Below are 14,392 nucleotides of genomic sequence, written 5' to 3'. Positions count from 1 at the left end.
TTCAACTCTTTTACAATATGCATATGAAAATAAGGTGATCTGGGTAAATGCAATCTGGGTAAATGCAGATTTATTAATATCTTATTCCTGTCTTACAGTTCTTGTCATTGAAAAACTGGACTCTACAACTGGTAAATTAGCAATTATATTTAGCATTTATGGATCTCTTTCTTCCTAAATTAAAGTTTAGTTTAATAGAATCTTATCAGTATCTTCTTTTACAAATTTTAGTTAAATATATATCTTCCTTTTCAGCTTCTCCAATTTTGCACTTAACTTAAAATGCCATTAAATTATTTAAGACAGAAACATACTCCATATCTGGCTGCATAATCCATAGATCTAGTTAAAAGACTTGTTAAAGTCACCATATTTAGGAAATTGAACAAAGCAACAAATCTGTTAAGTTCCAGTTATTTGGTTGAGTGATTGGTTGATTTTTTTTAATTTATTTTTTATTTTTTTACTGTTTGCCAGTACTATGCTGTCTGCCATCAATATTCCTAAGAATGGAATAGGAATTTGGATTAGTGATAACAGACAGTAGGGCAGAGAGATGCAGGAAAGTAATGCAGATATGGTTAAATAATCCAGGGCCACATTCACCCAGAAATGTGCATGTATACTTGTTTATAAGACTACTTTAGTACTGGTGGTTACTATATTATAATTTAACCTTAATATCAAGGAATATACATTTAGTTGAGTGATATAGGCACAATTTAACAAATACTGAGTACTTATGTGCCTATTGTTATTCCTAGCTTCTGTGAAAGAAATAAAAAATATGTAATTTACTGCTCTGAATGTAAAAATTTTTATGTCCATTTCTTGGGTATTGTGTTAGAGGTTATTTTATCAGCTTTTGATTAACTCATTCATTCAAAATAAATATAGGTAAATGTGTTTGGAAGAATTCATTAAAAATATATATATATTTTTTTAACTTAGAAACAACAGTCATTGTTTTCAGAAGAAGAAGAATATACAACTGGATCTGAGGTCACTGAAGATGAAGTTGGAGACGAAGAAGAAGTATCCAAGAAACAAAGTACTGGTTTCTAAGTTAACATTAAATCTCACTGTTTATGAAGGGGTTACATTCTGAAGCTTTTAATGCAAGGGATGGGGAATTGATTTTATTTATATAGTAGTACAATATAGAAAAAAAAAAAAAGAATGGAAAGGTGACACCATCAAGATTTCCTAACCCTGGCAGGAACACAGAATACTCAAAGTTATAAAGAAAGGGCAGTACACTGAGAAAGAATCCTCCAGGTTTTCATTTCAGGTGCAACTAAATGTGTGACTCACGTCAGATGAAATGTGATCTGAGATGTATACCTTAGATGATTTGGAGTGATATTCAAATGAACCATTAAATAACATTCATAAAAGTGTGATTTGTTTTTCATTGAAAGCATGATTTTTTATTTTATTTTATTTTATTTTTTTTTTTGAGATGGAGTCTCTGTCGCAGTGGCACAATCTTGACTCACTGCAACCTCCCCTGGGTTCAAGTGATTCTCCTGCCTCAGACTCCTGAGTAGCTGGGACTGCAGGCGTGCACCACCATGCCTGGCTAATTTTTCTGTATTTTTAGTAGAGATGGGGTTTCACCATATTGGCCAGGCTGATCTTGAACTCCTGACCTCAAGTGATCCACCCGCCTCAACCTCCCAAAGTGCTGGGATTATAGGCATGAGCCACCATACCCAGCTGAAAGCATGATTATTATACAACTATAAAATTAACTTGTGTCAAAATTTTTCAACTCATTAGTTTCAAGAAACAGCAAGGAAATTGGCTCAAAGAGCCTTTGAGGACTCAGGTATTTGTAGGCAACCATGAATCTGTTTTGTCACAATGATTTATGTCTTTTAGGATTTCATATGAATGAAATCATAAGTAATCTTTTGTTTCTGGCTTCTTTCACTTAGTATGAGGTTTTTGAGATTCATTCATATTGTTGCATGTGTCAGTAGTGTATTCCTTTTTATTGTGGAGTACTATTCCATTATACTGCTTTTGAGAAAAGAATGTTGGGCTGGGCGCAGTGGGTCAAGGAATGTATATTCAAGAGATTACGACTGTAATCTCTGCCCTTTGGGAACCTGAGGTGGGCAGATCACCTGAGGTCAGGAGTTCATGACCAGCTTGGCCAACATGGTGAAACCTCTTCACTACTAAAAATACAAAAATTAGGCTGGGCGTGGTAGCTGATACCTGTAATCCCAGCAATTTGGGAGGCTAAGGCAGGCGGATCACCTGAGATCAGGAGTTCAGGAACAGCCTGGCCACCATGGTGAAATCCTATCTCTACGAAAGTACAAAAATTAGCCCCGCATGATGGCGGGTGCCTATAATCCTAGCTATTCGGGAGGCTGAGATTGGAGAATTGCTTGAACCCACAAGGCAGAGGTTGCAGTGAAATGAGATCATGCCATTGCACTCCATCCTGGGTGACACAGTGAGACTCAGTCTCAAAAAAAAAAAAAAAAAAAGTGGCCGGGCATGGTGGCTCAAGCTTGTAATCCCAGCACTTTGGGAGGCCGAGGCGGGTGGATCACGAGGTCAAGAGATCGAGACCATCCTGGTCAACATGGTGAAACCCCGTCTCTACTAAAAATACAAAAAAATTAGCTGGGCATGGTGGCACGTGCCTGTAATCCCAGCTATTCAGGAGGCTGAGGCAGGAGAATTGCCTGAACCCAGGAGGCGGAGGTTGCGGTGAGCCGAGATCGCGCCATTGCACTCCAGCCTGGGTAACAAGAGCGAAACTCCGTCTGAAAAAAAAAAAAAAAAAAAAAAAAAGTAACAAAAATTAGCCAGGTGTGGTGGCAGGTGCCTATAATCTCAGCTACTTAGAAGGCTGAAGCAAGAGAATCACTTAAAACCCAGAGCAGGAGGTTGCAGTGAGCCAAGACCATGCCATTGCACTTCAGCCTGGGCAACCAGAGTGAAACTCCATCTCAAAAAAAAAAAAAAGTTAAAAACATGATTGTAAGTTAGATACAAAATTGATCAGTGTCATACAAGTTAATGGTTCTCCTTTTAGAAATAATTTGCATTTTCATTAGACACAAAAATCTGGAAGTTAACATGTAACTTTCAGATGCCATCAGTAGATGGTGGTCAGACATGAGACAATCTCTTAGAGAATTAAATGATTCTTGGTAGGCATGTTAAACAACCCTCCAAAATGACATTGAAAAGATGTGATGTTGGCCGGGCGCAGTGGCTCACACCTGTAATCCCAGCACTTTGGGAGGCCGAGGCAGGCAGATCACGAGGTCAAGAGATCGAGACCATCCTGGCCAACATGGTGAAACCCCATCTGTACTAAAAAAATACAAAAATTAGTGGGGCATGGTGGTGTGCACCTGTAGTCCCAGCTACTCAGGAGGCTGAGGCAGGAGAATTGCCTGAACCTGGAAGGTGGAGGTTGCAGTGAGCTGAGATCACGCCGCTGCACTCCAGCCTGGTGCCTGGCAACAGAGCGAAGCTCTGTCTCAAAAAAGGAAAGAAAAGATGTACTGTCTTCCCTTTATGTTCTCTCTAAGTTTTACAGAGTTTTTCTTAACATGTTGAATCCTCCAGTGGAAAAGCTGGTTCTTTAGCAATTTTGGGTTAATTTTAATTAGTTGAGGAGAAAGTGCTGTATGTTTTTTTTTTCCAACAGTTTGATTGAGGTATAACTTACATGTCATAAAAGTCACTTATTTTTAAGTGTACATGTAGATGAGTTTTGGCACATAGATGTGTAACCACCACCAAAATAAAGATCTAGGACATCATTTCAGAAAGTTCTTTCATGTCTTCTATACTCATTTCCCTTTCTCTAGTTCTACCTTGACACAACCATGAAAAAATTTACCTTTTTTAGGATTTCATGTGAATGGAATCATGAGTAATTTTTTGTCTCTGGCTTCTTTCACTTAGTATGAGGTTTTGAGATTCATCCATATTATTGCATATGTCAGTAGTTAATTCCTTTTTATTGCAAAGTAGTATTCCATTATATGGGTATACCATACTTGGTTTATCCATTCCCAATTTCATGGACCTATGGGTTGTTTCCTCTTGTTGGCTGTTGTGAATAATGCTGCTATGAACATTTGCATACAAATATGTGTGGACATGTGTTTTCACTTTTCTTAGGTAGATACTTAGGAGAAAAATTACTAGGTCATATAGTAAGTGTATGTTTTACTTTATAAGAAACTGCCAAATTGTTTTGCAAAGTGACCGTTTTGCATTTCCATGAGCAGTGGTGTATTCCCTGGTGCATTCCCACCAGCAGTGTATGAGAGTTCCAGTTGCTGCACATTTACATCAATATTTGGTATTATTGGTCTTTTTAATTTTAGCCATTCTAGTGAGTAGTGTTAAGCATCTTTTCATGTTTTTATTGGCCATTTATATATCTTTTTAATGAAGTGTTTGTTTAAATCTTTTGCCCATTTTTATTGGATCATTTGCCTTATTATTGAATTGTAAGATTTCTTTACATATACTTTAGATCCAAGTCTTTTTTTGTCAATCATATGTTTTGCACTATTTCCCTCAGTCTATGCCTTGCCTTTTAGTTTCCTTTTCTTTTTCTTTTTTTTTTTTTTTTTGAGATGGATTCTTGTTCTGTCGCCCATGCTGGAGTGCAGTGGTGCAATCTCAGCTCACTGCAACTTCTGCCTCCTGGGTTCCAGCAATTCTTCTGCCTCAGCCTCCCGAGTAGCTGGGATTACAGGCGCACACCACCACATGGGGTTACTTTATATATATATATATATATATATATATATATATATATATATTTTTTTTTTTTTTTTTGAGACAGAGTTTTGCTCCGTTGCCAGGTGCCAGGCTGGAGTGCAGTGGAGCGACCTCAGCTCACTGCAGCCTCCAGCTCCTGGGTTCAAGCAATTCTCCTGCCTCAGCCTCCCAAGTACCTGGAACTACAGGTGTGCGCCACCACGCCCAGCTAATTTTTGTATTTTTAGTAGAGATGGGGTTTCACCATGTTGGCCAGGATGGTTTTGATCTCTTGACCTCGTGATCTGCCCACCCCGGCCTCCCAAAGTGCTGGGATTACAGACGTGAGCCACTGTGCCTGGCTACTTTTTATATTTTTGGTAGAGATGGGGTTTCACCATGTTGGCCAAGCTGGTCCTGAACACCTGACCTCAGGTGATTTGCCTGCCTCGGCCTCCCAAAGTGTTGGGATTACAAGCGTGAGCCACCACGCCTGGCCTAATTTTCTTAATGATGTCTTTTGAAGAGCTAAAGTTTTAAATTTTGTGAACTCTGCTTTTTAGTTTTTCCTTTTTATGTTCCATTATTTAATAGCTAAGAAGTATTTGCCTACCCAAAAGTCATAAAGATTTTTTGCTGTGTTTTCTTCTAGATGTTGTATGATTTTAGCTTTTTATTTAAGGTTATGATCTCATTCAGGTTAATTTTTGTTTATTGTATGAGTTAAGGGTCAAGCTGCCTTTTTATCCATAGGCATAGCTCATTGTTTTAGCACTGTTTATTGAAAAGACTATTCTTTTCAATATATTCAGTATATATTGGATTACTTTGACATCTTTGTTAAAAATCAGTTTACTATTTACATGTAGCCCCATTTCCAAACTCTCTTGTTTTCTTTCATTGATTCATATGTCTTTCTTTACATCAGTATATCAATACTATGCTGTGTTAATTTTTGTAGATTTTGGTGAGTCTGGAAATATGGTGGTATGAGTCCTCCAAAATTATTCTTTAAGTTATTATAGCTTTTCAAAGTGCTTTGCATTTTCTATAAATTTTAGAGTTTGTGTGAATATTTCTACAAATATCTTTCTGGGATTTTTTTTGGGATTGTGTTGAACCCATATATCAATTTGGGGTGAATTCCTTTTTTTTTTCCAGTGGCAGTTCTTCCCATTATGAACATGGAATATCTCTCCATTTATTCCCTCCATTTATTTAGGACTTCTTTAATGTCTCTCAACAATGTTTTGTAGTTTCAGTGTACAGGTATTGAACATCTTTTGTTAAATTTATTTCTACATATTTTTATGCTTATATAAATGGAATTGTTTGGTTGCTCATTGATGGTGATATTAATGATGGTCAAAATGCAGTTGATACTTGTATATTGACTTTGTGTCCTATGACCTTGCTAGATTCACTTACTTGCTCTTCATTTATTAGATTTCATTCCAATCTGTATACTTATTTATATGCCTTGACTTTTGTGCTGGTTAGGACCTGATACTGAATAGAAGGGGTGAAAACAGATATCCTTACCTTGTCTTATGGGGAAAAGATCCAGTCTTTAACCATTAAGTATGTAATGTTAGTTGTTGGCTTCTTATAAATTTCCTTTCTCAGTTAAGAAAGTTCCTTTCTGTTTCTAGTTTGCTGACTTTTTGTAGTGAATAGGTGTTGGATTTTGTCAAATGCTTTTTCTCCATCTATTGAGAAGATCATATAGATGTTCTCCTTTACTGTAGCAATTTAGGTACATTGATTGATTTTTCACATATTACACCAGTATTCTGGTGTAAACTCCACTTGGTCATTTGGTATTCTTTTTATATATCACTTCACTGGACTTGCATATATATATATATATATATATATATATATATATACACACACATATATATATATATTTATTTTTGAGACAGGATCTCACTCTGTTGCCCAGGCGTAAATTCAGTGGCATGATCACAGTGTGTATATGTATGTATTTTTTTGAGACAGGGTCTCACTCTGTTGCCCAGGCTTGAATGCAGTGTCATGACCACAACTCACTTTAGCCTCGACTTCCCAAGGCTCAAGTAGTCCTCCCACCCAAGCCTCCTGAGTATCTGGGACTACAGGTCTGCATCGCCATGCCCAGCTAATCTTTAAGGTTTTTTTTTATAGAGACAAGGTCTCCCTATATTGCCCAGGATGTTCTTGAACTCCTAACCACAAGCAATCCTCCTACCTTGGCCTCCCAAAGTGGTAGGATTACAAGTGTGAGCCACTATGCCTGGGCTCACTTGCTGATATTTTGTTAAGGATTTTTATTTCTGGTCATGAGAGATATTTGTAGTTTTCTTGTCTTTTTCAAGTTTTGATATCGGAGTCATAATGACATTAGAAAATGAGTTGAAAAGTGTTGCCTTCACCCCTCTTTTCTGAAAGAGTTTGTGTAGGATTTGTGTTGTTTCTCCCTTAAAAGAATAATAAAATTCAGCAGTTAAGCCATATGGGTCTGGAGCTTTCTTTATAGGAAGGCTTTAAAATATGAATTCAATTTCATTAGTTAGTATGATGCTATTCAAGTTTTCTATTGCCTCTTCAATTTGTTTTGATAATTTCTATCTTTCAAGGAATTTTATCCAACTTGTCAGATTTGTTAGCATAAAGTCACTAGTAGTATATTCTTTTTTGGGGGGGCAGTGGTGGACAGAGTCTTGCTCTATCACCCAGGCTGAAATGCACTGGCATGATCTCAGCTCACTGCAGCCTCTACCTTGTGGGTTCAAGCAATCCTTGTGCCTCAGTCTCCTGAGTAGCTGGGATTACAGGCATGTGCCACCATTCTTGGGTGATTTTTGTACTTTTAGTATAAATGTCAATGTGCCTAATTACAAAGCCCTAAAATATACAAAGCAAAAACTGACAAATCCGCAAGGAAAAACACATAGATTACGACTTATAGCTACAGATTACTTACAGTTGCTTGAGAGGCTGAGGCACGAGAATTGCTTAAACCTGGGAATCAGAGATTGCAGTGAGCCGAGATCATGCCACTGCACTCTAGCCTGTGTGTGTGATAAAATAAGACTCTGTCTCAAAAAAAAAAAAAAAAAAGAAAGAAAAGAAAAAGAAAATGAACCCCTGTAAAGCAATTTCAGCTTTGCTTCATGATATATTTGCTTTTTATCCAGAGGTTAATTTGTAAGTGTTCTTAAGACAGTATTTTTGTAATGATCTTATTGTTTAAAAGTAGCAAGTGGATTGGAGAGGTATATGGGGCCTAAGCTTATGACATTGACCTCTCATTATCAGGGAAAAAGGAGAAGCCAAAGAAGTTCACCAGACAACCAAAAAAGCAGATATCTTCACCCTGTGCACAGAAGAAAGAAAAGGCATTGGAAAAGGTAACTCTAAATAATCTATTGTTATTCTAAAGTTCATTTGGAAAAATAAGCAAGTGAGTATAGCCAGAAAAAAATCAAAAGTTAAGAGTAATGTAGACACATGGCATACTACCAATGTAAAAATTAATGAAGTAGTTTTTTATTGACTGAGATTAATGATCTCCAAGATACATTGACAAATGAGAAAAGGAAGGTGCAGAAGTGTATAGTGGTATAGTATGCTACCATTTGTGTAAAGTAGATGAGGGAAAAATACAAATAAACTTCCTTGTATATGCATAAAATGTCTCTGGAAGGCTACATAAGAACTTGATAAAATGGGTTGCCTCTCAGGAAGGGAACTGAATGTGTAAGGGACAAAAGTGAGGGGCTTTTCATTATACATGCTATTTATACCTTTTGAATTTTGAACCAATATTACTTATTCAAAAAATTAAAAATAGACTTTAAATTAAAAATAAATTATATTTTATGACATTTAAAAATAAGTTTTATTTCTCCATGCCTTTGAAGGGAGGGATAAAAAAGAGAGGTAGGAATAAGAGAATAGTAATAACCATAGTTGGCTATAAGAAAAACCATCAATTTCAAAAATGTGTGATAGGTTGATGCTGAGTTAAGATCTACACAGTTACTTTGGGCATATTGTACATTTGTCTTTGTGTTAAGTATCACAGGCATAAGAGTGGGTTAATTCTAAAAAAATTATATCAGCTGGCTGGTCATGATGGCTCATGCCTGTAATCCTAGCACTTTGAAAGGTCAAGGTGGGTGCATTGCTTGAGCCCAAGAATTTGAGACCAGCTTGGGCAACATGGCAAAACCTTGTTTCTACTAAAAAAAAAAAAAAATACAAAAATTAGCCGGATATGATGGCACACACCTGCAGTACCAGCTACTCAGGAGGCTGAGGTGGGAGGCTCACCTGAGGCCAGGAAGTTGAGGCTTCAGAGAAGCCTATAATCATGCCACTGCATCCAGCCTGGGCAACAGAGTGAGACCCTGTCTCAAAAAAAAAAAAAAAATTGCATAAGCTAGGATTCCAAGGTTTACAAATGAAGCCGGGTTCAAATTCTAGGTCTGTATCTCTTTGGAAAAGTTTCTTAACTTCTCTGAACCTGTTTTATTATGAAGATAGTAACAATGCCTGTCTCATGTAGTTGGTGCAAGGTTTAAATGAAATAGCACTTATCTCAAAAAAAATAGCACTCGTAATGCTCTTGGTACAGTGTCATGCACTTAGTAAGTCTGAACTCTTTTTATTACTAACTATAGCACTAATCAGTAAACATGTTCTAACTGGGCCTTAATGTTGTCTACTTTTTTTTAGTCAGCTTCTAGAGATGTGTCTCCTTTCGTGTGAGTATTGCTCCTTAATCCAATCGGATATCCACTCTTAAAGAAGCATCAATGCTGATTTTTGTTCAATTTTTTCAATAGTGTGAGTATGCAGAAGAATAAATGGGATGCCACAAGATCCTTGAGATTCAACCAGGATGCACAAAGAGAAGACGGTAAATTTTATTATTTGGGTAATGTACAAATTGGTTGTAAATAGCAATGATTGGTGTGTCTTTAATTTTGTAAAGTATGCTGAATAGCTCTAGAGGTTCTATCTAGCTAAAGTAAGGCACAAATTTTGTATATTTCCTTAGGCAACAACTAGAGTTTCATTACTAGACAACCCCACTGAATAATGTATTATTTTATGCATCTGTGGTTTTGAGATCACTCAGATTGATTTTGGCCCATTACTTTTGCTGTAAAGGTGACTGAATATGTTTTAGGCTGTTTTATGGTAATCTAAAAAGCAGCACAATTATCCATAAATGAGTCCTTTGCCACTTGCTGACTTAAATTCTTCTCAGACATATAGATGTATATGTCTGTAAAATAATATCAAAAGATATTTTCATAAACCCTTGCTGATTACAGCCTTTTTTTGAGAAATAAAAAGTTATATATCATCCTTATGAAAAGTAAAGTTTACAATTTTTTTCCCTTCAGATCAACGGCGAATGTCTGAAATTACAGGGCACCTAATAAAAATGAGATTGGGGGATCTGGACCGAGTCAAGTCAAAGGAAGCAAAAGAAGTAAGAATCATGTACTTGTGTATTATACTTGTGTAAAATATACCTTCCTACTTTTATTTTCAGCTTAGGATTATAAAGATGTTTTAGGTAGAAATTTAAAAGAGTAATTTATGGTTTGTTTTTGTTTTTGTTTTTTAGATGGAGTCTCGCTGTGTCACCCAGGCTGGAGTGCAGTGGCGCCATCTCAACTCACTGCAACCTCCACCTCCTGGGTTCAAGCGATTCTCCTGCCTTAGCCTTCTGAGTAGCTGGGATTACAGGAGCACGCCACCATGCCCGGCTAATTTTTGTATTTTTAGTAGAGATGGGTTTAACCATGGTCTGAAACTCCTGACCTCATGATATCCACCCACCTCGGCCTCCCATAGCACTGGGATTGTAGGCATGAGCCATTGTGCCCGGCCTTTTTTTTTTTTTTTTTTTTTTTGAGATAGAGTTTCACTCTTGTTTCCCAGGCTGGAGTACAATGGCACAATCTCAGCTCACTACAACTTCCACCTCCCAGGTTCAAGCGATTCTCCTGCCTTGGCCTTCCAAATAGCTGGGATTACAGGCATATGCCACCATGCCCAGCTAATTTTTTTGTATTTAGTAGAGATGGGGTTTCACCATATTGGTCAGGCTAGTCTTAAACTCCTGACCTCAGGTGATCCACCCACCTCAGCCTCCAAAAGTGCTGGGATTACAGGCATGAGCCACTGCGTCCAGCCAAATTTATGGGATTTTTTTTTTTTTTTTTTGACAGAGTCTCACACTGTCACCCAGCCTAGAGTGCAGTGGTGTGATGTTGGCTCACTGCAACCTCCATCTCCCAGGTTCAAGTGATTCTCCTGCATCAGCCTCCCGAATAGCTAAGACTACAGGCATGTGCCACCATGCCCAGCTAATTTTTGTATTTTTAGTAGAGACAGGGTTTCACCATGTTGGCCAGGCTGATCTTGAACTCCTGACCTTGTGATCCACCCGCCTCGGCCTCCCAAGTGCTGGGGTTACAGGCGTTAGCCACCGTGCCTGGCCAAATTTACTTATTTTTTATATTCTGTACCAGTTAGCCTGTTTGCTCACATAAAAGTTTTCCGCCGTGTCTTATTATCCGTGGTCCAGACATCATCTATAACACACATAATAAAATACATCATTGCTGAAAGTGTGTCATCACACCAAGAGTAGATTATTAGTTCTTGACCAAATCCTGACTATCCAGAGGGTGACTGTCTAAAAGTACTGATTTTCATCAACTCTGCATGTAGTGCTTAGATATCATCTCTAAAATAAGATGTTATCTTGCTGAAAATGATGACAAGAAACATGTATATTCTTGGTAGAATTACATATTAGTCATGGCATCATGTATTATCATTCATATTGGTATTATGTAAGTACCATATTCTTGCCCTAATTCTTTTATTTAAAAACTTACTTCCCTATAAAACAACTTTTTTTTTTTTTTTTTTTTGAGACAGAGTTTCGCTCCTGTTACCCAGGCTGGAGTGCAATGGCGCAATCTCGACTCACCACAACCTCCGCTTCCTGGGTTCAGGCAATTCTCCTGCCTCAGCCTCCTGAGTAGCTTGGATTACAGGCACGCGCCACCATGCCCAGCTAATTTTTTGTATTTTTAGTAGAGACGGGGTTTCACCATGTTGACCAGGATGGTCTCGATCTCTTGATCTTGTGTTCCACCCGCCTCGGCCTCCCAAAGTGCTGGGATTACAGGCTTGAGCCACCGCGCCCGGCCCCCTATAAAACTTCTAAAAGAAAACATAGGAGAAAATCTTTATGACTTTAGGAAAATATTTCTTAGCCTACAACACCAAAAGCGTGACTCATAAATGAAAAATTGGACTTCATCAGCATTTAAAATTTCTACTTTTCAAAAGATACTATTTAGACAATAAAAAGACTAGCCATAAACTATGAGAAAATATGTGTAAAACATCTGATAAGGTATGTGTATCTAGAATATATAGAGAACTCTCAAAACTCGATAATAAATTTAAAAACATAATAAAAATTAAAATGAGCAAAAGAGTAACCAGACACCATGAAAAAAAAGGATTTCCATGCCAAATAAGCATATATTATTAGATGTGCTAAGATACAACATCATTAGTCATTAGAGAAATGTAAATTAAAACCTAAATGAGGCCAAATACAGTGGCTCACACCTGTAATCCCAGAACTTTTGGAGGCTGAGGTAGAAGGATCACTTGAACCCAGGAGTTTGAGACCAGCCTGGGCAACATGGTGAAACCCTATCTCTGCAAAAAAATACAAAAATTAGCCGGGTGTGGTGGCGGTGCCTGTAGTCCCAGCTACTTGTGAGGCTGAAGTAGGAGGATTGCCCGAGCCTGGGAGGCAGAAGTTGCAATGAGCCAAGATCATGACACTGCACTCCTGCTTGGGCAACAGGACAAGACCCTGTCTCCAAAGGAGGAGACCTATACCAAGTGCTGATGAGGATCTGGAGCAACTGGAACTCTCATATATAGCTAGTAGAAATGCAGGGAAAAAAAAGGCCACTTTGGAAAATAGTTTGGCAGTTTCTTGTAAACATTCACTCACCATACAGATTAGTTCACACATTTTTATAATGGCTTTATTCATAATTGCTAAAAACTAGAAATACTATAAATGATGTCCTTTACCTGGGAAATGGGAAAATAAACTGTGCATATAAAAAAGAACATTGAGCCCAGGAATTCAAGACTGGCTTGGGCAACATAGAGAGACCCTGTTTCTACAAAAAATAAGAAATTAATTGGGAATGGTTGTACACATCTGTGGTCCCAGCTCCTCTGGAGGCTGAGGTAGGAGGATCACTCAGGAGGTCAGGGCTGTAGTAAGCTTGATCGCACCACTGCACTCCAGCCTGGCTGACAGTGAGATGCTATCTCCAAAAAAAAGGGGAATAGACTTCTTAGGCATCAATACAGATGAATCTCCTATATGTTATGCTAAGTGAAAGAAGCTAGATTCAAATGGCTACATGCTGTATGATTCTATTTACATAATGTTCTGGAAAATGCAAAACTAGGGATAGAAAACAGACAAATGGTTGCCAGGAATTGGTAGTGGTAGCTAGATTGTCTTTACAGGGGAGCGAGCGAATTTTCTGGGGGGGATTGGACTATTTTATATATCTTCATTGTGACAGTAGTTATACAACTGTATGCATTTGTCAAAACCCACACCTGTACACTAAAATGGTACATTTTTCTTTATGTAATTAAACCTCAAAAAGATTGGATTTTTAAAATAAAAATAAAATTACTTCTAAATTAAAAAGCAATCCCATTTTAATGTAGCAGAGCTTCTATTGATTCTGTGAAGATAACAATATTGCTTCTTTATTCTACAGTTTGCAGGAGGTATTTATTCCAGGCTGGAAGCACAGATCAAGGCCTCAGTGCCAGTCAGTGCACGCCAAAGCAGCTCAGAGAAAAACACAAGGTAAATCAGCATAAACTAAATTGGAGTGTCACTGGCTTTGAAGTGAATTTTTTTTTTAAGATAAATCATATGAACGCTAGAAACATACAGTTTGAGTTTGGTTTTATGTTGTGTTTCAGTGACTATATTATCAAAGCATTAATCAAAACCAGATTTTAACTTAAAAGATAAAATCTAATGAAAGTATAGCTTTGTGGATTTTTTTAAGTTTTCTGCTTCTTGGACCAGCTTTATTCTGAGCCAACTTCTGATAAAAATGTAAGCTATAATGCTACTGTGAAGTAGCAGAATTTTTGTATTGTTTGTAGATCACATATTAATACTTTGTATAAATCACTGAAGTCTTTACCACTTTCTGCTTTATATTTTATTTCTCTTAATAAAATCTAACTGGTGGGTCTTGTGTCATTTTACATCACAAATTTTCCATTAGAGATTAACAGTTACTGAGATTTGAACATTAATATTACAGATTCTAATTCCTTATTTGTAATTCTGAAATCCAGGAAGTTCAAAAAGTTAAAATTTGTTTTCATACATTTGTAGCAATTCAAACTTGCACTGAGTTGCTGTAATGCCATTTATATTTTTTATTCATCCCACTGAATGTAAGTATTCATTTGTTTTACTGAAGAGACAATGTGTTTGATTATGGGGCACTGCTCCAGGTCCATTATATATAATGTGCATAACATATCA

General features: G+C 37.3%; 1 protein-coding gene across 7 annotated transcripts in view; it reads left to right on the top strand.

Annotated features, from left to right (window-relative positions):
* SANBR (SANT and BTB domain regulator of CSR) overlaps positions 1–14,392 on the top strand; it is an 87,400-nt gene that overhangs the window by 49,384 nt on the left and 23,624 nt on the right. For 6 of the 7 annotated variants that reach the window (XR_005577717.2, XR_012517720.1, XM_074399491.1 and 3 more), the window contains 7 exons: positions 99–131; positions 952–1,051; positions 8,053–8,144; positions 9,475–9,503; positions 9,585–9,658; positions 10,152–10,240; positions 13,602–13,693. Coding sequence is in view for 4 of the 7 variants with exons in the window: in XM_074399491.1 (XP_074255592.1) it covers positions 99–131; positions 952–1,051; positions 8,053–8,144; positions 9,475–9,503; positions 9,585–9,658; positions 10,152–10,240; positions 13,602–13,693 (509 nt within the window). In the remaining 3 variants the exon portion in view is untranslated. Of the gene's footprint in view, positions 1–98; positions 132–951; positions 1,052–8,052; positions 8,145–9,474; positions 9,504–9,584; positions 9,659–10,151; positions 10,241–13,601; positions 13,694–14,392 lie in introns of those variants that run through there. The other variant, XR_012517722.1, reaches the window with a different exon arrangement.

The sequence above is a fragment of the Saimiri boliviensis genome, chromosome 1 (assembly GCF_048565385.1).
Source record: "Saimiri boliviensis isolate mSaiBol1 chromosome 1, mSaiBol1.pri, whole genome shotgun sequence".
NCBI classification, from domain to species: Eukaryota; Metazoa; Chordata; class Mammalia; order Primates; family Cebidae; genus Saimiri; species Saimiri boliviensis.
Note: the sequence above shows the minus strand (reverse complement) of the source record. Positions and strands in the feature narration are given on the sequence as shown.